The sequence below is a fragment of the Pelobates fuscus genome, chromosome 6 (genome assembly GCF_036172605.1).
Source record: "Pelobates fuscus isolate aPelFus1 chromosome 6, aPelFus1.pri, whole genome shotgun sequence".
In the NCBI taxonomy this organism is placed as follows: Eukaryota; Metazoa; Chordata; class Amphibia; order Anura; family Pelobatidae; genus Pelobates; species Pelobates fuscus.
Window position 1 is genome coordinate 130,960,005 of NC_086322.1, and position 26,021 is coordinate 130,986,025.

The following is a 26,021-nucleotide window of genomic DNA, read 5'->3' on the forward strand; positions in this document are numbered from 1 at the left end:
CATGGCCCCACGTGTATCAGCGGAACTGCCGCCGGTGCACCTGCACCGGGGCCCACACGCTTATGGGGCCCATCAGGTGGCCCAAGCATTTAGGGCCACCCAATGGGCCCTATTATCTTCAGGGGCCCGGTCAGCGCTGTAATAGCGCGACCGGGCCCCTTTAAAAAAAAAATGCAGCCGGAAGCAAGTGTTGCTGGGAGGAAGTGACGTCCGGTCACTTCCTCCCAGTTTACTCCGCGTGGGAAGGAGGAGAGAAAGGCCGCGAGGAGAGGCAGCCGACTCACATCATCCCCAGCCACCCTCCTGCGACGAAATGGTAAGGAAGAGAGGAGGGTGGCTGAAAATGAGGTGTATGTGTGTATGCCAGTGTGTGTGTGTATGTATGCCAGTGTATGTTTGTGTATGTCAGTGTATGTATGTATGCCAGTGTATTTATGCCTACGTATGTATGCCTGTGTGTGTATGTCAGTGTATATGTGTATGCCACTGTATGTGTATGCCTGTGTATGCCAGTGTGTGTATGCCAGTGTTTATGCATGTGTGTGTCTGTTTCAGTATTTGTATCTGTTAGTGTGTGTGTGTGTGTATTCCTGTGGGTAGGATTTGGAGGCGGGCTTGAAGGGGGGCCCAGACCTTGAGCTGTGTTAGGGGCCCCAAAATTTCTGATGGCGGCCCTGCTGGCACACATACATACATACATACAGACACACAAGACACACATACAGACAGACAGGCACACATGCAGACACACACACACATACATACAAAGACACATACACACATACAGACAGACACAAGAAACATATACATACAAAGACAAGACACACATACATACACACATATATACAGACAGACACACACAACACATACAAAGACATACATACAGACACCTACAAGACATACATACAAAGACACATACACACAGACAGACACAAGAAACATATACATACAAAGACAAGACACACATACATACACATATATATACAGACATACACACACACACGACACATACAAAGACACACATACAGACAGACACACACACACGACACATACAAAGACACACATACAGACAGACACACACAAGACATACATACACACACAAGACATACATACAAAGACACATACACACACAAGACATACATACAAAGACACATACACACACAAGACATACATACTAAGACACATACACACACAAGACATACATACAAAAACAAGACACATATATACAGACACACACAAGACACATACATAAGACACACATACAGACACACACAAGACATACATACAAAGACACATACACAAACAAACACACATTATATTTAAGTCACCCTCCTGTTTCCTACCTTTAAGGTGCAGGAGGGTGACTTTCTCTGGGGTCCAGTGGTGGCTCAGGTGGATGGGAGTCAGAGTTCCCACTCTGACTCCCACCTCCTCCTTCCTCCCGCGCGGGCTCTCAGTATGCTGGGAGGAGTGACCGGGGAATCACTTCCTCCCAGCAGAGATGATGTCATCACAGGGGGCCGGTCGCACTGTTAAAGCGCCCAGCGCTGACCGGGCCCCCTCACAATCCACATCCATCGGGTGGCCCTGACAGCATGGGCCACCCGATGGACCCCTCTATATGCGGCCCCGGCGGATTTCCGCCCGGGCCGGGGCCGCAAGTGGTGATGGCGGTACCCGGTCGCAGGGGTACCGCCGGCTCGCGCCCGCCCGCTCACCCAATCTATAAAAAAAATTGAAAATCCCTACCGCCCACCTGGAATCCCGAAATGCCCACTAGTGGGCGGTAGGGACCAGGTTGACGACCCATGGTTTAGATCATTTATAATCCCTCTGTTACATGCTTATCAGAAATTGATATTTACCAGGATATATATTGAATTATTAACATTTTTAACATGTTGTATTTGCAGATTTAAATCCATTTATTGAGGACATAATCCACCTTCCATGAGCTGCACACGAGTGCTCTAGTTTTATTAATAACCCAGGGGGCCCTGTTGTCCTCCCAGCCTCCCCCATTGGCATGGATGGGTCTATAATAATATTAATAAACCCAGGTAGGGACATAGTGTCCATCCTTAGTTCCCACCCACTGGCAGCAGGTGGGGTCTATTAACAAACTATAGAAGGGGGGGTAGACATGCCATTGTCCCCACCATCAAAATTGTCCAATCTTCTTAGTAGCTAGGCATCCCTAAGCCCCTAGCCTCCCCCTCCACCCTGATTATATTGAGAGGGGCCCAATAAACCAAATTCCTGATTCTGCAGACCATGGAGACACTGAAATAGGAAGCACTTCTGGCAGCTATCTGAGTGACTACCACTAGAAGTGTTACTAGGCAACATTGTAAACACTGCCTTTTCTTTGAAAAGGCAGTGTTTTCATTGCTCTGCCTGCAGGGACAGGCTGTAGACACCAGAACCACTACATTAAGCTGTAATGGTTCTGGTGACTATAGTGTCCTTTTAACTAGAGATGAGTACTCAATGAGAACTCGGTTCCAGCAGGAGAGTTAGCATCAAGCTGCATTTTGTATATTACAGTTATTTTAGTGAAAATTTTGAGGTTAGTGTTAGTGCTGAATAAATAAATAGATCCCACGGATTAATCCCATAGATCAATTTTCCAGAAAATTATCAGCATGACATTGTGTTATTTACAATTTGCTAATTTAGATTTTTTTTCCCGCAGTGTACATCTGTTATGTAACTTCGATATTTATGAAAAGGTGCTGTCGTTTCTGAATTTTAGAGTAGCATATTTCCCTATTTTAATGTTATTTTTAGACCATTTCCATTTTGATGTATACCATTTATATATTCGACTGTAACTGTCACCTCAGTTAAAGCAAACAAGTTTTTTTTTCCGTCTTTGTTACTGAAGTGTAGTTTAAAAAATGTGGCATATTAATTACCGTGATTTATTGCTTGCGTATGTGGATTTTAGTGGTATAACCCTTAGAATAACTGTTACATACAGTATTTTTACATTTTATATAGTGTCTAGACAGTGTTTATGCACTTCATAATAACTTGTCTGATTAATAATGTGTGGATATATAAAGTAGTGTACTTGTGAAAGACACACAATATCTGCAGATTTACGGTAGAGTTGAGGAAACTGAATGTGCCATCTGTATATATTCCGTGCCTTCTCGGATCAAAATGTATTAAATTTGAATGATTTCATGTTATTCCCTTATGTTGGGCTTTACTAAATGTTCTTCGTTAAGCCCTATTTATGTGCTTACAGTCCTTTAGGGAATAATCCAGGAAATCATTTATTTTAACAAATGTGTTGAGCGCACATGATGTCCCATGATATCTGCATTCCTACCTCGCATTTCTGAGTGAAACTGGCAATGGAGTGTGGACGAAGACATTTTTGACAGAGGTTCTTAATAAGGCAGCTTGAAGGGTTAAGAGGCATTACTCCCTAATAAACCAGGAATTTAGAGATTTTTATTATCATGAATGTTTACAGACTTTATGACAGCTTCTGGTTGGCTTCATTATGTCTCTTCCCAGCAAAATACTCTGTGGTTCTCCACTTCAAATGTATTTATTTATGTTATTTTTGTTAAACACGTGTCTCTCTCTGTAATCCCTACCCATAATTTGCAGTCTTACAAACGTTTTCTAAAGGGAAAAAAATAGGCACACATTACATTATTTACCAATACCAATCCATATTTATTGAATTGAAAATCATATGTACAGTTTTAACCATTCCAATACCTGAAGTATAGGCTTTCGCTCCCCACTTTTCAAGACGCCTATAAGTGATGCCATTGTCTCATTTCATCTGCTCAGGTCTCTGTTGAGTTTGTGGAAGAAACCTCACTTTTTCCTTGTTGGTGCTTGGTGGAAAAATGGGATTTGAAGTTGGGATTTGAAATGGGATATGCTGTAGAGCCAGAGGTTACATTTCACTAGCTTATGCCCCCATTTATTATTGCTGGATAAGCTTTTCAGATGAGTTAATATTTTTGGATAAACTTTTAAAATTATATAATGTTTTCAAAAATATTTTATTGTTTATAATTATTGATATACATACATATACAGGGAGTGCAGAATTATTAGGCAAGTTGTATTTTTGACGATTCATTTTATTATTGAACAAAACCATGTTCTCAATGAACCCAAAAAACTCATTAATATCAAAGCTGAATATTTTTGGAAGTAGTTTTTAGTTTGTTTTTAGTTATAGCTATTTTAGGGCGATATCTGTGTGTGCAGGTGACTATTACTGTGCATAATTATTAGGCAACTTAACAAAAAACAAATATATACCCATTTCAATTATTTATTTTTTACCAGTGAAACCAATATAACATCTCAACATTCACAAATATACATTTCTGACATTCAAAAACATAACAAAAACAAATCAGTGAGCAATATAGCCACCTTTCTTTGCAAGGACACTCAAAAGCCTGCCATCCATGGATTCTGTCAGTGTTTTGATCTGTTCACCATCAACATTGCGTGCAGCAGCAACCACAGCCTCCCAGACACTGTTCAGAGAGGTGTACTGTTTTCCCTCCTTGTAAATCTCACATTTGATGATGGACCACAGGTTCTCAATGGGGTTCAGATCAGGTGAACAAGGAGGCCATGTCATTAGATTTTCTTCTTTTATACCCTTTCTTGCCAACCACGCTGTGGAGTACTTGGACGCGTGTGATGGAGCATTGTCCTGCATGAAAATCATGTTTTTCTTGAAGGATGCAGACTTCTTCCTGTACCACTGCTTGAAGAAGGTGTCTTCCAGAAACTGGGAGCTGAGCTTGACTCCATCCTCAACCCAAAAAGGCCCCACAAGCTCATCTTTGATGATACCAGCCCAAACCAGTACTCCACCTCCACCTTGCTGGCGTCTGAGTCGGACTGGAGCTCTCTGCCCTTTACCAATCCATCCATCTGGCCCATCAAGACTCACTCTCATTTCATCAGTCCATAAAACCTTAGAAAAATCAGTCTTGAGATATTTCTTGGCCCAGTCTTGACGTTTCAGCTTGTGTGTCTTGTTCAGTGGTGGTCGTCTTTCAGCCTTTCTTACCTTGGCCATGTCTCTGAGTATTGCACACCTTGTGCTTTCGGGCACTCCAGTGATGTTGCAGCTCTGAAATATGGCCAAACTGGTGGCAAGTGGCATCTTGGCAGCTGCACGCTTGACTTTTCTCAGTTCATGGGCAGTTATTTTGCGCCTTGGTTTCTCCACATGCTTCTTGCGACCCTGTTGACTATTTTGAATGAAACGCTTGATTGTTCGATGATCACGCTTCAGAAGCTTTGCAATTTTAAGAGTGCTGCATCCCTCTGCAAGCTATCTCACTATTTTTGACTTTTCTGAGCCTGTCAAGTCCTTCTTTTGACCCATTTTGCCAAAGGAAAGGAAGTTGCCTAATAATTATGCACACCTGATATAGGGTGTTGATGTCATTAGACCACACCCCTTCTCATTACAGAGATGCACATCACCTAATATGCTTAATTGGTAGTAGGCTTTCGAGCCTATACAGCTTGGAGTAAGACAACATGCATAAAGAGGATGATGTGGTCAAAATACTAATTTGCCTAATAATTCTGCACACAGTGTATATATATATATTTATATATATATATATATATATATATATAAAGGGTGCACTCACAAGTCTTTCCATAAATTCAATGGTGTTTATTGGAACATCAAGTCACAAAAATAACTGATCGACGTTTCGACCCACTCGGGTCTTCCTCAAGATAAATGTGACAAATTAAAGTGTACTCACCAATCGTGTGTGAACCTCTCTCAATTCAATGCTAACCTGGAAGTGATTTCGGAAGGTCACATGACGTGACTGACGAGGAGTGATGATGTAATTCCCAGTGAGACAGTGGTTGCTAAGTAACGATTCTATACAAGCAGAGATCGTGAAACATAATTATTATTATTTTTTTATTAAAACAATTATTTAAAGAGATATTTTATTAAAAAAAATAAAAATAAAATCCCACTAGCCATACAGTGCCATTTTGATTACTTAGCCTAGTCTGACTGGGCAGCAACAAATGAATCTTGGGTGTAAAGCAATGGGATGCACTTCTCTATTCTATGATGTTTTTAACAGATGTCCGTGTACATACAAGAAGTAATCAAAAGCAGGCTTTATTTGAACATAGGGGAAATAGGGTTGATAAACAATATGTCCAAATAAAGCCTGCTTTGAATTACTTATCTGTGCGTGCATGTACATCTGTTAAAATTACTCATAGGTTAGGAAATTGCCACTTTGTTCTGAGAGGCACCACAGAATTAGATCCAACCACTAAGTGTGTGCAGTCCCTCATCTGTGTTCACCATTGTATTTACCTCTGTCCTGGGACTGAGTGCTTCAACCTTGGCGTCCTGTCAATCATTGTTCCCTGACTTTGCATCTGTTATCCACCATAGAGATAGCACAGAGAGAGAAAGCTAAACAGAAGCAATGTTTCTATTTCTCCTCCACTCTGCCAGAATTCAACTGGATTGTAATGTAACTTGCTAAATCTTTAATATCCATTTAAAAGAAAAAGGATCATTACATAAAAAGGTTAAAAAGTGAAAAATAAAATATATTTTATATATTATAAAATTAGCATTCACCTAATCCCAAAATCATGCATAGATGCCGTAAGAATGTCCGTATAGTATCTGGAATTAAGGATAATATAATAACTGGTCCAGGGAATAACCTAACCCAATAACAACTGGACTATGCAATGTCCAATCACCATTTCCTAATACCATAAACTAGGCACCCATTGCCCTTGTCCATATTAACAAAAACAATTCCCATTAAAACCCCTCAAAAAATTAAATAGGCAATGGGGATCCCCAATCTTCAGGTTAAAAGTCAAAATAAGTTAACCACCCCAATGTTCCTATGAGTAGGTGAATACAAGCCCTATGTCAACCAATCTCTCTATATTAAACATGTATCTACCTACTTCATTCTAATAGTAATTAGAATTTTACCCACTTAGTGTGTTAATACCCATATTCTATCAATAATATATTATGGTTATTACTTAAAGGGAAACTCCAGTGCCAGGAAAACAATCCGTTTTCCTGGCATTGCAGGTCCCCTCTCCCTCCCACCTCCCAATCCCCGGTAGCTGAAGGGGTGAAAACCCCTTCAGGTCACTTACCTGAGACCCCGCCAATGTCCCTCGGCGGTGGTTTCTTCTCACCGCCACTCCTCCCAGTCATCACGTCGGCCGGTGGGCGAGACTGATCCTGCCCACCGGCTGGGGAGACCTAATGCACATGCGCGGCAATGCCGGGCATGCGTATTAGAGCTCCCCATAGGAAAGCATTGAAAAGCTGTGCTTTCACTTCTTGCTTGGTTGAGAGTGCAGTGGAGAGCTTTTAGCAGGAGAGAAAATGAAGGAGGGGTTTAAAGCATGGAGCCAGTGGTGGATTATCAGAGACTGCAGGGGAGAAAGTGCAGGAATGTAGCCCATGGATCAGCACAGCTAGGGGAGTGGGCCTTAACAGAGCCAGGAGGTAGGCATAATAGCCATAGGAAGTCTGAGTTACAGCTAGCATGCTGGGTGGGGCAGAGCCACGATGGGAGTATTTATACCGGCCATCTTATGAAGTTGCCATTTTAACTGAACCATAACCTACCAGTCAGTTGTCCCTCCCACCCTCCCTGAATTTGGTTAGGTTAGATAATTTTTCCCATTTTGGCCAGGTTAAATCGGGGGGTAGATGGATGAGGAAGTGGGCATCCTGAGGTTTAGTGTGGATTAGGCAGTGTTACACGTGGTTGGTAGGTTTGAGCCCGTCGGTGGCTCCGAACCTGGGGGTGTAGTGGTGTCTTGGTACACCCTACACTGGAACTTGTGGGTAGCAGTGTCTCGGTACACCCCTACAATTTAATCTGGTGGAAATGTGGTCAGATTGGACGGCCAGTTTCTGTGTCAATATGTTATTTAGATTGTTATCTGTTGTTTTTATTGTGGGGTCATTGCCAGGGGTATGTTATGTATATGGGGTGATGTTGGCTTTAATAAGACTTGTTAGCAATGACCCCATTTGTTACTCCTTAATTATTTAATTAATAATTAACAAAGCTGTGGACTAATATTTCCAACAGTATAACCTGTGTCCGTGTCTTAATGGGGGTTTGGGTAAGGTTTAGCACATATGCCGGCAAATCCGACTGTGCGCCTGTCATGTATCCAAAGCCTGGAGCTGTGGGAGAGTCGTCAAGCAATGTCTCTTCATTTTTCATACTGTGAAGCAGAAGCACCAGGCTTAAAAATGCAACATACATGGAGTCAAAATGGAGGCTACATGAGGGGAAGTGGAGTTCTGTAAACTCCACTGTCTGGTGATAACATCCTATGACAGCCCAGTAGGCAGGCCTGTCCTTTAGGGCAGCATATTTACTGCCTAAAAAGGATACATTGGAAACAACAGGTCGCTTACAGATAGCCAATGAGGATTATTCACACAGCTTCTCATACGATTTAATCTGTAATTTTTGGGCCAATGTTTGTGTTCTTTTTCTTTTTACTCTATCATTAATAGAGCGGCATAATAATTTATGTTTCACACTAGTGCAAAACTTAGGGCCATATCGCATATGTTGATTGAGTTGATTGGGATGAAAATATAATTTTGTCTCTTTATAAATCGCTGGTAAGACCACACCTTGAATATGCTGTGCAATTTTGGGCACCTTTTCTAAAGAAAGATATCATGGCACTAGAAAAAGTGCAGAGACGAGCTACAAAATTGATAAAAAGGAATGGAGCATTTTAGTTATGAAGAAAGGTTAAAAAAAATGTAATCTGTTTAGTTTGGAAAAACGGCACCTCAGAGGGGATATGATAACTTTATACAAATATATTCAGGGCCAGTACAAACCATTATCTGGAAATCTATTCATAAACAGGGCTATACATAGGACACAAGGTCACGCATTTAGGCTGGAAGAAAGGAGATTTCATCTAAGGCAAAGGAAAGGTTTTTTTTACAGTAAGAGCAATCAGGATGTAGAATTCTCTGCCTGAAGAGGTGGTTTTAACAGAGTCCATACAGATGTTTAAACTGCAATTGGATAAATACTTGCAAAAACATAATATACAGGGATATCATTTCTAATTAGTGGGGTAATAGCTTCTTGATCCAAGGAGACATCTGACTGCTATTTTGGGGTCAAGAAGGATTTTTTTTCCTAGTTTGTTGCAAAATTGGAAGCGCTTCAGACTAGGTTTTTTTGCCTTCTTTTGGATCAACAGCAAAAACATATGTGAGGAAGGCTGAACTTGCTGGACACAAGTCTCTTTTCAGCTATGTAACTATGTAACTATTTTCTTTGACACTTCCAATGTTATCCAGGACTTTCACAAGACTGCTGCATTCAAATATTCTTATCGGTCTGTTTAAAGCAGCCATGCACGGCCATGTAAAAGTGAGATATTTTAGGCAACTGTGAGTCCCCTTTCTCTGAATTTTGACACTGTTACTGATCTCTAATAAAACTTTAATTTACAAAAAAAAAACATATGTTTAATCAAATAGACATATCTCAAACGTGTAAGTTTACACACAAAAAAAGGGTAAAACCCCCAACAGAAAAATTCTAACATTTACTTAATTGTATTTTTTACTGCAACAAAAACTGATGGGTTGCTTCCCTATGGACGAGCCTCCACTGACAAATTGTAGTTTAATACATCTTTGTGTGATAAACAATATGCATTTCTATCAAAATGTTACTCTGCAAGAACCATTATTAGCACTAAGTGCATAAACTCATATTAGTATGTATCTTGTCAGTGTATGTTACTCTTATATAAGCTGCATCCTGTATCAATTTGATATTCCAACAATGATTGTCTGACATGAAAAAGACTAACTAAACTGTTCTATTCTTTAGGAGCGAACATCCTTTAGCACAACTGTACTGCCATTCCATAATGGAGAACCACCATTTTGACCAATGCCTCATGATATTAAATAGTCAGGTGAGTGCAGTCTTATTTTCCATATGGAACATATTATATAAGCAAACTATACTATATTAGCTTGTAGAAAATAATTAACTGGTTCTGTTCCACTTCAGTCTCACCCATATTTAATTAAATAACAAAAAAGTTAAGAAAAAAAATAACTACTGAAACAAAAATATGGGTTTTATTCACTAATTGCTGAATTATATTGAATTGAAAACTTGACAATATTAAGGCGAAAGCAGCTGATATGGACATACCGGTACTTCCCCAACTCATCTATAGTCACAGCTAGGCTGTTTTAGTCTGATTTTTCCATTCAAATTTCAGTTCACTCAGCATTTAGTGAATAAAACCCTATGTGTGGAAAGTTTGAATGTTTGGCAGCATCTTAACTTTAATTATCAATGTTATAGTAAATATGTTCTGCATATGATGTGGAAGCTGTGTGAACCTTTTTTTGTCATTAATTTCAATTATTCTGAATATCAAACAGGGGTTGCACATCTTTCCACTATCAAATTAGAAATTATAAAAATGATAATGTACTGGTGCTCGAGACTTGGGGGATGGCAAATCCAGAAGAATACTTCAATCTGCATTAAAGAATTGCAGTCCTGTGCTACAAGCCAGGTCTTAAAAGTTGCATGCCACTGCAAGCCATAGCATCTTGGCTTGCAATTGGCTAGTGGCGAGTGGAAATTTTAAGCTCTACTTCAACAATCCAAAGAGTCCAGTAGCCCAGGTTACTTCATAATAAAAAGAAAAAAAGTAGAGTGTGTGCAGATAAATTTTAACTCTTAAAATGACAAAGTATGTTTTTAAACTTTTATAAATGCCAAATCACTGGACTTGATAAAGTTTCACCATACTTTAATCTAGGTTACTTCACAATGCACACTTTAATGGGAAACAACACATCATGGCAATGGTTCGGCCAATTCAGACAGCCCTTTTCAAGTCACATACTTAAGTATACCAAAAACCTTTTTATACCCCCTGTTAGTGCAAATAATTTTTTTTTACATGACTTTAATTTGGCTTTAATTAAAGAATTCCACATACACGTTACTCAATTGCGTCCATGGTCAACGTAGCATGGAGGAACTGTGCTCCAAGCAATCATGTGACCACCATATTGAACACATGCGAATAGACCATGTGGAATGTCCTCCGCCATGGATATGGTTCCCCAACGTGCTGGCATGGAGATGAGGCACATAAGCACAATTACAAAGTAAAATACAAGAGTGAAATAAAATAAAACAAAGCAGTCTGAACCCCCCTAATACTATATTCACATTAATAATAAATATACCAATGCAAAATGTAATTCAATATAGTCTTACGTAATAGAGAGCCACACAGTGGTGGTAACTCACAAGCACAAATGCAACTTAATTAATTTATATATATAGCGCCCTCTAGAGATCAAAAGTTATTATCATCACAATATAACAGCTCTTATGTATACTACAATAAAAATAATCACATGCAAATGAATGAGATATTATTATCACGAATATCAAACCTTCTATTAATACTACAAGTTATTAAACATATCAATTACATAGCTAAATACAAAATTATTTAAATACATGATTAAATATAACATATTAAATAAAAATATATAGTGAAGATACTCAAACTATCTCATATAATGTATTAAAGGAACACTATAGTCACCTAAATTACTTTAGCTAAATAAAGCAGTTTTAGTCTATAGATCATTCCCCTGCAATTTCACTGCTCAATTCACTGCCATTTAGGAGTTAAATCACTTTGTTTCTGTTTATGCAACCCTAGCCACACCTCCCCTGGCTATGATTGACAGAGCCTGCATGAAAAAAAAACTGGTTTCACTTTCAAACAGATGTAATTTACCTTAAATAATTGTATCTCAATCTCTAAATTGAACTTTAATCACATACAGGAGGCTCTTGCAGGGTCTAGCAAGCTATTAACATAGCATGGGATAAGAAAATCTTAATTAAACAGAACTTGCAATAAAGAAAGCCTAACTAGGGCTCTCTTTACAGGAAGTGTTTATGGAAGGCTGTGCAATTCACATGCAGGGTGGTGTGACTAGGGTTCATAAACAAAGGGATTTAACTCCTAAATGGCAGAGTATTGAGCAGTGAGGCTGCAGGGGCATCTTCTATACACCAAAACTGCTTCATCAAGCTAAAGTTGTTCAGGAGACTATAGTGTCCCTTTAAATGCCAAAGCCTTATATCATCCTGGTTTGAAACTTGCAAATTGTAATGAATAATAATTACTTGACATGAATAAAGGTGCTGCTAGTGCTCAAAACAAGGTGCTATAAGTATCACTATGAAGTGCTACAGTATAAAGTGCAAAAAATACAAAACATGCAATAAATTAATTATTAAACCCAAATAGTGCTTTACCTATATTGTCAAAGAACCAGTGGAATATTTAGATGTGGTATCCTTATATATTATAATATGAAGCTTGTAAAAGTGAAAAACCTGCACCAACTGTACACTTGGGACAAATAATAGATGTACAATTGGAATAAATAGACAAACATTTAACTCTAACAAAACACATATCACATACGGACTGTCGTTTATGATCTTACAATTTTAGTAGACTATCCAGCCACCACAGGGATAGAGGCTTCTTAATCAATCTCAGTGAAGCCTCTGATTTGCCAGTTCACTTGCACAAACTGAAAATCTGTGCCAGGGAAGAAAGGAAGGACTTGTAATGGCTGCAGATAGTAGATCTGCAGCTATTGCAAGCAAATTGTTACACACAGCATGCAAAAAAAAAAATACAATGCTTCCATATCTACTAAATTGTAAAACAATGTGTATACAGTGCCTTGCAAAAGTATTCACCCCCTTGACTTTTTACCAATTTTGTTACATTACAGCCTTAAGTTCAATGTTTTGTTAATCTGAATTTTATGTGATGGATCAGAGCACAATAGTCTAAGTTGGTGAAGTGAAATAAAAAATATATATACCTAGAACTATTTTTTAGAAATAGAAAACAGAAAATTGGCATGTGCGTATGTATTCACCCCCTTTGTTATGAAGCCCATAAAAAGCTCTGGTGCAATTACCTTCAGAAGTCGCATAATTAGTGAAATGATGTCCACCTGTGTGCAATCTAAGTGTCACATGATCTGTCTTTACATATACACACCTTTTTAGAAAGGCCCCAGAGGCTGCAACGAGGCACCACTAACCAAACACTGCCATGAAGACCAAGGAACTCTCCAAAGAAGTAAGGGACAATGTTGTTGAGAAGTACAAGTCAGGGTTAGGTTATAAAAAAATATCCAAATCTTTGATGATCCCCAGGAGCACCATCAAATCTATCATAACCAAATGAAAAGAACATGGCACAACAGCAGACCTGCCAAGAGACAGCCGCCCAACAAAATTCACGTACTGGGCAAGGAAGGCATTAATCAGAGAGGCAGCACAGAGACCTAAGGTAACCCTGGAGGAGCTGTAGAGTTCCACAGCAGAGACTGGAGTATCTGTACATAGGATGACAATAAGCCAAACGCTCCATAGAGTTGGGCTTTATGGCAGAGTGGCCAGAAGAAAGCCATTACTTTCAGCAAAAAACAAAATGGCACGTTTTGAGTTTGCAAAAAGGCATATGGGAGACTCCCAAAATGTATGGAGGAATGTGCTCTGGTCTGATGAGACTAAAATTGAACTTTTCCTCCATCGAAGAAAACGCTTTGTCTGGGGCAAACCCAACACATCACATCACCCAAAGAACACCATCCCCACAGTGAAACATGGTGGTGGCAGCATCATGCTGTGGGGATGTTTTTCAGCAGCCGGGACTGGGAAACTGGTCAGAGTTGAGGGAAAGATGGATGGTGCTAAATACAGGGATATTCTTGAGCAGAACCTGTACCACTCTGTGCGGGATTTGAGGCTAGGACGGAGGTTCACCTTCCAGCAGGACAATGACCCCAAACACACTGCTAAAGCAACACTTGAGTGGTTTAAGGGGAAACATGTAAATGTGTTGGAATGGCCTTGGAATGGATTGCTGTTTACAAGCGCAAACCATCCAACTTGAAGGAGCTGGAGCAGTTTTGCAAGGAGGAATGGGCAAAAATCCCAGTGTTAAGATGTGGCAAGCTCATAGAGACTTATCCAAAGCGACTTGGAGCTGTGATTGCCGCAAAAGGTGGCTCTACAAAGAATTGAGTTTAGGGGGGTGAATAGTTATGCACATTGACCTTTTCTGTTATTTTGTCCTATTTGTTGTTTGATACACAATATAAAAAGAAAAAAACTTGTGGGCATGTTCTGTAAATTAAATGATGCAAATCCTCAATCAATCCATGTTAATTCCAAGTTGTGAGGCGACAAAACACGAAAAATGCCAAGAGGGGTGAATACTTTGGCAAGGCACTGTATATATATGTCACAAGTAACTCATTTAGCGAGCAAAACATTCATTAACATATAAAATAAAATATATTTATTTTCTTTGTTTAAAATGTCATCTGGGACAGCAGTGCATGGGGGAGGGGCACGCTGGTGAGGGGAGGCACAACCAAGATGACACTTTCATATGTTTTGCCTCAAGGGCACTTCTCTGATGGTTTAGCAGGGTGCGCCAGCCAACAAACTTACACACACCCACAGTAACAGGTGTGAGGTGGTGCACATAGCACCCATTTAAAGCAGATCTGGTCACCAGGGTGGATGATCAATCAATCTTGATGATGTCAGCCAATCCAATGCTTTCCCATAGGAAAACATTGTGAGGCCATTGTGCATGCAAAACGGTCTGCTGCGCCAATCAACATCTCCTCATTGAATCAGTTCATCTCTATGGGAAACATGGAGAGCATGGAGACGCTGAGCCCCAGTGTTCCGCACACTGTGCGGGACTCTACTAGGAAGCACCTCTAGTAGCCATCTGAGTGACTGCCATTAGAGGTGTTCCTAAGCAGCAATGTAAACACAGCCTTTTCTCTGAAAAGGCTGTGTTTACAGTGCTAACACTGTACACATTCATTAAGCTGTAGTTAATCCGGCAACTATAGTGTCTCTTTATCTGATGATGTGTTTAGTTGGATTATATTTTTGTTTTTGTCTTCTGTTGTGTTTCAATGTCCATTTTTTTCCCAGGGTAACCAGATTCTGAGCGGCCTTTCTGTTGAAGACTACAAGTCTGTGTTGAGAATGATAAAGCAGGCTATTCTTGCAACGGACTTGGCACTTTATATTAAGTAAGTTGCAGCTGATGATCATCAAGGGATCAGTGTTTCTATGTCTGAAACATATATTTCTTCATACTGTCTGTGAATTATTTCATTTTCGTCCCAGCTCAGACAGATTGACCTAAAAAGGAATGGTACAGATATTTTTCTTGACAGAGCCAGTTCTCCTGAGTGTTAAAGTGTGCTTGTCACACATTTTTGATGCTTTGCATAGTTAAGGAAGATTGCATAACAGAGTTTTCAGCAGACTTAGATCTCACACCATAACTGTATGATATATACATAAAGTGTAATACAGATTTTCATGCATTTAATGCCTTTTTTTTTTGTAACAGGAGGAGAAGTGATTTTTTTGAATTAGTTAAAAAGAAACAATTGAGATGGGATGACCCTGCTCAAAAAGAATTGATTTTGTAAGTATTAAAATAAGTATTCTGTATACTTATTTTGTAAAGTTTGTAGCTAACCTACACACATTAAGTCTGAATGTTTTTTGCTATAATCATTTTTATTATGCTTGAAAACACCAGCACATGCATAGTGACTTTTTATGTTTTTACATGCATGAATCAATTCCAATTTAACAGAAAACCTTATTAACTGTTCAAAAGGTCTGAGTTTGAACCAAATGGGTATTGGATTATTTAAAATTGTGTGTAATTTCTGCCTCCCTATCAACTGTGCCATACACAGTGCTGTAGAGGACATTAAAATGAGTAGGGTTCACCCAGACCTCCTACTAACAAGGATAAACCAAGTGTGTGGTCCTTCTTATGTCTTTAACCCCTTAAGGACACATAACATGTGGGACATGTCATGATTCCATTTTATTCCAGAAGTTTGGTCCTTAAGGGGTTAAAGGGACACTATAGTCACCCAAAAAACTACAGCTTATTGAATTTGTTCTGGTGAGTAGAATCATTACCTTCAGGCCATGGGCGTCCGCAGGAATTTTTCCAGGGGGGCGGCATAATTGTAATGACATCTATGCTTGGCCCCTTTTTTACAGTGTCATGAAGGGGAGGAGCATAGTGATTATCACATAAAGCCAGGGTGAATAGCGTTTTCACAACTATGGTGTCAGGAATACATGTTTGTATTCCTGACACTATAGTGTTCCTTTAAGCAAATTAAAGGAACATTCTGGTCACCATAACAACTTCATCTAAATGAAAATGCTATGATGCCAGGAATCCCCTGGGTGCTCTTTCCTTTAAGGGGTTAAACCGCTCTCAAATGGTTTAACCCCAAAGGCTTCCTCCAGCTCCAGGTCCCTCAGTGGTATTCGGCATCTGAAACGGAGTGTCAGGAAGTGCAGATGACGTCAGGCATGGTTGTCGCTGATTGGCTAGAGTTGACAGTTGACACTCTAAGCCAATCGCTAGTTCCCGGTTCATAATTTTTTTTTCCTTTTTTATGAATGAGGAGCTACTGATTGGCCAATCAGCAACACCCCTACCCAGCGGCACTCTGTGCTTCCTGACACTCAGTAAATAAAAGTGAACACATTAACACTGAAACATTTTTTTACCGGGGGAGATGAGAAGGTCCAGAGTTTCCCTGCCGGCCCAGGTACCAAAGCCTTATGATGTGGTGTCCAGAATGAAGTGGAGGGTTCACTTCATTTGTCCTTCCTGCTCCAATCTCCTTTTCTTCTCCTTCATTTGACAGTCTTCTTTTTCTTCTGACACTGTCTTCTATATTTGGCTAATTCTGCTCCTTTCTCATTCTGATTCCTTTCTGCTCCTTGCAGACCCTTTCTGCTCCTTCTCCTACTTTAGCTTTGTGCTCCTTGCTGTCCCTTTCTGCTCCTTCTTCAACTTTACCTTTGTGCGCCTTCTGATTCTTTCTGTTCCTTTACCTTTGTGCTCCTTCTGTCCCTTTCTGCTCCTTGCAGACCCTTCCTGCCCCTTGCATACCCTTCCTGCTCCTTGCTGCCCCTGCTCCTTGCAGACCCTTCCTGCTCCTTGCTGCCCCTGCTCCTCGCTGACTCTTCATTTAGCCCCCCCTCCCCCCATGCCGCACTTGCCTAATCTATAGGCTGCCCGCCCCCATGCCTCACTTGCCTAATCTATAGGCTGCCCCCCCATGCCTCACTTGCCTAATCTTTAGGCTGCCCCCCATTCCTCACTTGCCTAATCTTTAGCCTGCCCCCCATGCCTCACTCCCCTAATCTATAGGCTGCCCCCCCATGCCTCACTCCCCTAATCTATAGGCTGCCCCCCCATGCCTTACTCCCCTAATATATAGGCTGACCCCACATGCCTTACTCCCCTAATATATAGGCTGCCCCCCATGCCTTACTCCCCTAATATATAGGCTGCCCGCCCATGCCTTACTCCCCTAATATATAGGCTGCCCCCCATGCCTTACTCCCCTAATATATAGGCTGCCCCCCATGCCTTATCCCTCTAATATATAGGCTGCCCCCCATGCCTTGCTCCCCTAATATATAGGCTCCCCCCCATGCCTCACTCCATTAATATATAGGCTGCCCCCCCATCCCTCACTCCCCTAATATATAGGCTGCCCCCCATGCCTTACTACCCTAATATATAGGCTGCCCCCCATCACTCTTTGACCTAATATATAGGCTTCCCCCCCATCCCTCACTCCCCTAATATATAGGCTGCCCCCCATCCCTCACTGCCCTAATATATAGGCTGCCCCCCATCCCTCACTGCCCTAATATATAGGCTGCCCCCCCATCCCTCACTCCCCTAATATATAGGCTGCCCCCCCATCCCTTACTCCCCTAATATATAGGTTGCCCCCCATCCCTCACTGCCCTAATATATAGGCTGCCCCCCCACCCCTCACTCCCCTAATATATAGGCTGCCCCCCATCCCTCACCCCCTAATATATAGGCTGCCCCCCCCCCATCCATCACTCCCCTAATCTATAGGCTGCCCTCCCCCATCCCTCACTCCCCTAATATATATGCTGCCCCCCCATCCATCACTCCCCTAATATATAGGCTGCCCCCCAATCAATCACTCCCCTAATATATAGGCTGCCCCCCCATCCATCACTCCCCTAATATATAGGCTGCCCCCCCCCCATCCCTCACTTACCTGATCTGTAGGCTGTCTCTGGCTGCATGTGTAGCTCCCCTGCAGTTTCAATCAGCAGAGAGAAGCTGGGATAGATGCAGCTTCCTGTCCCTGTCTCCCTCCATACACATCGCCACCTACTGGCCGGCGCCGGTATTGCAGTTCATTTTAAATCTCACTCGAAAAACAGCAGAACAAGCTGAAAAATCCCCCCCCCCCCTGCGGATGCCCATGCTTCAGGCTTTTTGCTGTAAACACTGTCTTTTCAGAGAAAATGCAGTGTTTACATTACAGCCTAGTGATTACTTCACTGGCCACTCCTCAGATAGCTGTTAGAGATCCTTCCTGGGTCATGGCTGCCTAAAAGGCATCAAAACATTCAGTATCTCCTCCCTCTGCATGCAGACACTGAACATTCCTCATAGAGATTCATTGATTCAATCCATCTCTATGAGGAGATGCTGATTGCCCAGGGCTGTGTTTGAATCATGCTGGCTCTGCCCCTGATCTGCCTCTTTGTCAGTCTCAGCCAATCCTATGGGGAAGCACTGTGATTGGATCAGGCCACCACTTCTGATGAGGTCAGCAGACTGCTTGTTTTTTTTTTTAGGCAAACAGCATGCAGAGTTACAGCTTCTGGCTTAAATACAGTAAGATTGTGTTATATTTATGGAGGCATAAGGAGCCCAGGGGGGCTAGATGGTGGTTTTAACACTATAGGGTCAGGAATGCATGTTTGTGTTCCTGACCCTATAGTGATCCTTTAACTCATGCCTAGTGATTTATGTTTTAGTGGCAGTGAGTGGGGTTATGTTCTGTTAATTCATAAATATGAGATAGGAGTGGTGATGTTGGACTAGCAAACGTCAGAACCCCAAAGTAGGTTACAAGAGGTAACACGGGGGCTTATCCCCACAACAAGTAAATAACTACCAACTGAAAGAGTGGGATAGAAAAAAACACTCACTCAAAAGTGAATGGGATTCCATCTCACTCTAGAAGATAACCTCCTAAAGTAAACGGAACAAAGAAAATGGTAATAACCTTTATTAAACTAAAATTAAGCAAAGAAAATATATATAATAGGTATAAAGCTTACCCTGGATAGAAACACCATAGAAAGTTGTGTTAGTGAAAATCACATAAAGGTGAGGAATTAAAAACCTGGGGATATGTTCCTTAATCTCATAGAAAATGATATATATATTGTATGTGCACATACGTATAAAGTCCGCTTAAATAAATAGTAGTAAGGCCTCTAAAGAGGACCAAGTAAGACTATAGGGACATCCGATATGTGGACCAATATTGGTCCCCTGATAGCCCTGATCTGGGTGACCAACATATCCAAAAATCACCCAGATGAGTTCAGGGGTTTTCAAATTCTGACCGGCTAACCGCGAGGCTCCTGCCCAGAACAGTTCCACAAGTTATTTCATAAAGTTGTAAAAGCCGAATAAATCCACGAATGGTTCCCCCTGGCTCGTAGCAGCAATTGTTCTCCTCATACGAATGAACAAAAGTACCGAACAGCGCTCTCCTAGCTGTTCAGGAAATGAAGATCCAGCGTTCGTGTGTTTGGGACCGATGTTCGGGAAGTCGAGTGTCCGATTTTAGTTCCAGACACTCGACGACCAAGTCCCGCTGCCTTTGGTCAGCATTAGGTTTTTCATCGATTTGAGTTACTGTAGCTCTTCTGTGTGACCATACCAGATGGCTAGCCTTCACTCCCCACATGCAGCAACGAGCCTTGGGTGCACATGACCCTGACACAGGTTCACCGTTTGTCCTTCTTTGCTTCACTTTTGGTAGGTACTTACCATTGCATACGAGGAACACCCTACAAGACTTGCCATGTTGGAGATGCTCTGACCCAGTTTTCTAGCCATCACTTTCTGGCCCTTTTGAAAGTCACTCACTAATATATTTTCACTTGCCCATTTTGTTCTGCTTCCAACACATGAAATTCAAGAACTGACTGTTCACTTACTGCCCATTATAAACCCTTCACAGTGGTTTTAATGTTGTGGCTGATTAGGGTATATCACAAATAATATTATGACTCAGTGCTGCTCTATATTATCAGTAATCACACTTTTTAATAAGTAACTGGTATTGTTAATGGACACTGGAATCCTATCATCACAGGATGGCAGTTGTGCATAATTTTGTCTTGCACATTTTCTCTTCCGTGAGTTTACAGTTGTTATTAAAAATATCTTTAACAAAAGTGAACAAATCTGAAACAAAAATTAACACAACCGATGAAAACATTCCTATTGTTAATTTTTTTTTTTTAAATTCTTTATTTTTCTTGTGCATATGAAAAACAGACATTTGGTCTTGCAGCGCCACAACAGCAACTGCAGGCTTATCTAGAACATTAGATTGATATGGCATTCGGTTGAAAAGCACAATTTTATGGTATATTATCATGAGAAACATAAGATTGCAGACTGTTCTGTAACATGCAAACTAGATAATAGTGTGAGCATTTGCAGATTTCGCATAAGAACAATGGGCTGAAGCGTGCAGCGGTGGTTTAAATCAAGTTAAAGTAAAATATGGCTTAAGGAGGTGCTGCACTGAATGTAGGTAAGGCGACCCGCGACCATGAGTAGGTGGGCAGCCCTTATTAGGCAACTCTTGCTTATTCGGAACTATGAAATGGCTGCGAGGGGCTTAGTGCGCTGCTAAGGTGTTCCTCGGGTCGTGAATGGATTCTGACTTTAAGAAAGGAAGAAAAAAATAATAATAATAATAATAAATAAATAAATAATAATTAAAAAAAAAAGGGCTAAATGCCTGGGCGTCTGAAGCGTGTAGATGCGCCCTAGTGCTTGTTAGTATAGTGTACTGGTTGGTACGCTGTGCATTGTGCGAGGTATACGTCTAGTATTGAGCATAGGTAGAGTTATGTATGGGACACATTAGAAGACCTAAACTTAGGTACATGAGAACAGAGTCATTGCAGGAGTCCAACAGGTTAAACAAGGTCTGTAGTGTTGTCTGCATAACTGCATTATATATGTTATCCCATATGAAGCAAAAAAAAAAAAAAAAATAGGTCTTGAAAGATTGAATGAAATAAAGCATAAAGAAGGAAACCTTAAATACTTTGAGTCCTATAATCAGGCATGTAGTTATCGGAAGGAGGGTGGCATGGTCATAGATTCCAGCATCAGCCTGTGCACTGGCTTGGGTGGGAATAGTGGCTGTCTGTGTGTTGTTCCATGCTGGAGCTGCGTGTGGCTGCCTGCAGGAGCAGTAGGTAGATCTCGGAGGCACTGCGATCTGGATTCAGGGTAGGGAGCGGTGTCATGTGCTGTGAGCCAGGCGCTTGGATAAGCCTGTGTATGAGTGGCTCGATGGTGTTCAGGGTGGGCTGGTTACATGCCGTCCCTGTCGATCGGCTGTCCCTCTGCGTACCCCTCCTCATGTGAGCTCGGGTCTCGCAGCCACTGTGATCCGGCGAGCGCTGTAGCAGTACAGGGAGTGCAGAATTATTAGGCAAATGAGTATTTTGACCACATCATCCTCTTTATGCATGTTGTCTTACTCCAAGCTGTATAGGCTCGAAAGCCTACTACCAATTAAGCATATTAGGTGATGTGCATCTCTGTAATGAGAAGGGGTGTGGTCTAATGACATCAACACCCTATATCAGGTGTGCATAATTATTAGGCAACTTCCTTTCCTTTGGCAAAATGGGTCAAAAGAAGGACTTGACAGGCTCAGAAAAGTCAAAAATAGTGAGATATCTTGCAGAGGGATGCAGCACTCTTAAAATTGCAAAGCTTCTGAAGCGTGATCATCGAACAATCAAGCGTTTCATTCAAAATAGTCAACAGGGTCGCAAGAAGCGTGTGGAAAAACCAAGGCGCAAAATAACTGCCCATGAACTGAGAAAAGTCAAGCGTGCAGCTGCCAAGATGCCACTTGCCACCAGTTTGGCCATATTTCAGAGCTGCAACATCACTGGAGTGCCCAAAAGCACAAGGTGTCCAATACTCAGAGACATGGCCAAGGTAAGAAAGGCTGAAAGACGACCACCACTGAACAAGACACACAAGCTGAAATGTCAAGACTGGGCCAAGAAATATCTCAAGACTGATTTTTCTAAGGTTTTATGGACTGATGAAATGAGAGTGAGTCTTGATGGGCCAGATGGATGGGCCCGTGGCTGTAAAGGGCAGAGAGCTCCAGTCCGACTCAGACGCCAGCAAGGTGGAGGTGGAGTACTGGTTTGGGCTGGTATCATCAAAGATGAGCTTGTGGGGCCTTTTCGGGTTGAGGATGGAGTCAAGCTCAACTCCCAGTCCTACTGCCAGTTTCTGGAAGACACCTTCTTCAAGCAGTGGTACAGGAAGAAGTCTGCATCCTTCAAGAAAAACATGATTTTCATGCAGGACAATGCTCCATCACACGCGTCCAAGTACTCCACAGCGTGGCTGGCACGAAAGGGTATAAAAGAAGAAAATCTAATGACATGGCCTCCTTGTTCACCTGATCTGAACCCCATTGAGAACCTGTGGTCCATCATCAAATGTGAGATTTACAGGGAGGGAAAACAGTACACCTCTCTGAACAGTGTCTGGGAGGCTGTGGTTGCTTCTGCACGCAATGTTGATGGTGAACAGATCAAAACACTGACAGAATCCATGGATGGCAGGCTTTTGAGTGTCCTTGCAAAGAAAGGTGGCTATATTGGTCACTGATTTGTTTTTGTTTTGTTTTTGAATGTCAGAAATGTATATTTGTGAATGTTGAGATGTTATATTGGTTTCACTGGTAAAAATAAATAATTGAAATGGGTATATATTTGTTTTTTTTTTAAGTTGCCTAATAATTATGCACAGTAATAGTCACCTGCACACACAGATATCCCCCTAAAATAGCTAAAACTAAAAACAAACTAAAAACTACTTCCAAAAATATTCAGCTTTGATATTAATGAGTTTTTTGGGTTCATTGAGAACATGGTTGTTGTTCAATAATAAAATGAATCCTCAAAAATACAACTTGCCTAATAATTCTGCACTCCCTGTATGTCGTAGGGTTCCCACCCGTCAGGCTGCTTCATGCAGGCATGTCGCCTCCGCCTTGCGTATGTAAGGGTCTTAGCCAGCGAGGGAGAGAAAATAGCATTATTCCCCTCACGCGCTAGTGGGTTCGCGTTTGCCGCCATTTTAGTTTGGCCTCGTGGTTTGAGTAGCGAGGTCTTTGGTGCAGCACGGGTTGCAGGGTGTGGACCGGGATCACCCGCACCGGCCCAGAGGGGGGGAACGGGGCCCTGGTTGCACGTCTATGGGAGTCCAGCACGATACTGTCGGGCAGGATAGCAGGGCAGCAGCCGTCCACCCCACTCACCGCCTGAGTAGGCCTCATCCTGTAGGGACGACTGTTATCGTCTCGAGGGACTAAAACAAAGGGTTTGCAAGCCTCTCCTCTGAGTCAGTGCTCCCTTGTGCTTCGGACCACGGTTGCAGGTTGTTATTCAGGCGTAAAATCAGCTTTTGTAAGCTTGAAGTTTGGAGATTTGCAGGAGCTGTTGGTATATGCGACCGCTCAGTTTGGCGGTCAGGCCCCACCCCTCCTATTGTTAATTTATGTAAAAATAAAGTGACAACATCAATGATGTTATACAGATAAATCACTGGAATGACTTTAAATTCAAGCCATATAGTTTCCTTCTCACTTGCATTTGAATGTTTAAGTCTCCCATGTATACATTATTTCATTTTTTTGTCTTCTGCAGCGCAATGTTGATGACTGCTTGTGATTTGTCTGCAATAACAAAACCTTGGCCAGTTCAGCAGCGGGTTGGTATTTAATAACAAATAACACATGCATATTCATGCATATTCTTTATGTTTAATGTTCTTTACTGTACTGATGGAGGTAAGGAACAGGAAGATCCCATCCCATGCAAGTCACTAAATTGCTGTACATGATTAGGGAGAATCTCTGTTTTTCTCTGTGATGTAAGAGATATAAGAGAGTTGGGCTGTTAGTATATACTTTTTTTTTTATAAATTACTACGGCTATAACAAGAGAATAAAGGAAGACAGGGAATTATTTTCACTTGCATAATCTATGCTGATACAAAGGGGTTATGGTTTCCTTTAATTGTCTACCGTTGCCTTTAACAAGACTGATGTCTGAAGTTATTTTGTGAAAAAAAAGTAAGTGCTTATATAGTAGAAGCTAATTAACAGTCTGACTGGGCACTGTGTAGGATTCAGAAAGAATGGACATAAGGTAAGTTTTCCACTAATTTCCTTTACCAATAATTTTAAAATGGGATACAAATTATAAAAAAATATGATAGCTAGATGTTGATTATTTTTATATTGCTAAAACCATTAGCAATTGCCTCAATTTTTACTTAAATATTTAGCTTGATTGATTTAGCTTCTGGGTGAGAAGAAGGGGACAGGGCATTGAGGAAGAGACATGTTGAAGGTTAATGTGGAAGAGTAAGTACATGACTTGGTGAGATTATAAAAGTGCTGATGAAAGAATAAAGGACATAGTTATATAAATATATATATAAAAAACGTTTTGTGGGAAAAGAGAAATGTGAGTGGAGAAAGGGCAGGAACTGTAAAACACAGCATGAACATAGGAGACTAGAAAATAAAATAGTAATATGACAATCATAACTGGAAAGCATAAAAGAACAGATGATTGCAAAATTAAAACAAATTAATAAATTAACATGAATGTGGAATACCAATCTATTGGAGTCTTTAAAATAAATCGCCCTTACACAATTGAGGACTCTACATTTAAAAAACTGAGGTTTGATTTAGTGAACAATTTAGAGCTTGGGATTTGCAGAATAGGCATGATACATCAGCCAAATAGAATGTGCTCTCGCTTTAAGAAGATTAACCAAGTAACTACATTTATACATAATGCAGTAAGATTACACTCTCATGGGATCAGGTGGTTATTATGTCACACCTCCAAAGTTTCGCTATTTAGTAGGGATAGTCCCTATTTTCAGTCCAAATCCCTCTGTCCCTCTTTTCCATCCTATTGTCCCTCTTTTGTAGAAGTGTGTCTGAGTGTATAACAGAGCTCCTCATCAATAATGCTCAGAATAATGTGTACATAAACTAAGTTAAAAATCACAAATTGGAGATGTGAGATTAATTGCAATCGTCATTGTCTGTTCTTGCACCAGACGTATATCGGTTGTATTCTGGACTACCACAATATTACTTACATTCAGCAGAGTGTAGCTTCTCAGTCTTCTAATGGAATATATCATAGCATTATTTGTTTGCTAGATTTTTATAGCCAACCTCACTGAATAACTTCAGGTTAGCTACTCTAACATTTACCGTAATTTGAAATTCATTTTGTAACCGTACAGAAAAAGATTATATATATTTAACCATGTATACTATGCTTGGAATGTCAGTTGTGAGAAGAATTTTTTTTCTACTTTTGCATGTTCTACAGAATCAGGGATATTTCTTTATGACTTGTGTTTTTTTCTTTTGCTCTATATTTTTTACATTTCCATTAACCTTCTTTGTTCTGCTTTGCAGATAGCTGAGCTTGTAGCTTCAGAATTTTACGAACAAGGGGATAAAGAGAGAAAGGAACTCAACATTGAGCCTATAGTAAGTATTAGCCATTCCTGAATTTAATGGAACACCATCTTCATACTTCATATTTCTAAATGGCTATTGGTTTAGATTGCAGTTTAAATATGTTAAT

At 40.8% G+C, this 26,021-nt stretch overlaps 1 protein-coding gene across 4 annotated transcripts in view; it reads left to right on the forward strand.

The window, feature by feature from the left end:
* The window catches only part of PDE5A (phosphodiesterase 5A), a 161,132-nt gene that overhangs the window by 119,418 nt on the left and 15,693 nt on the right, over positions 1 to 26,021 (forward strand). For 3 of the 4 annotated variants that reach the window (XM_063458258.1, XM_063458260.1, XM_063458257.1), the window contains exons 15-19: positions 9,927 to 10,014; positions 15,141 to 15,241; positions 15,568 to 15,645; positions 24,045 to 24,108; positions 25,850 to 25,924. In XM_063458258.1, the coding sequence (XP_063314328.1) occupies positions 9,927 to 10,014; positions 15,141 to 15,241; positions 15,568 to 15,645; positions 24,045 to 24,108; positions 25,850 to 25,924 (406 nt within the window). Of the gene's footprint in view, positions 1 to 9,926; positions 10,015 to 15,140; positions 15,246 to 15,567; positions 15,646 to 24,044; positions 24,109 to 25,849; positions 25,925 to 26,021 lie in introns of those variants that run through there. The other variant, XM_063458261.1, reaches the window with a different exon arrangement.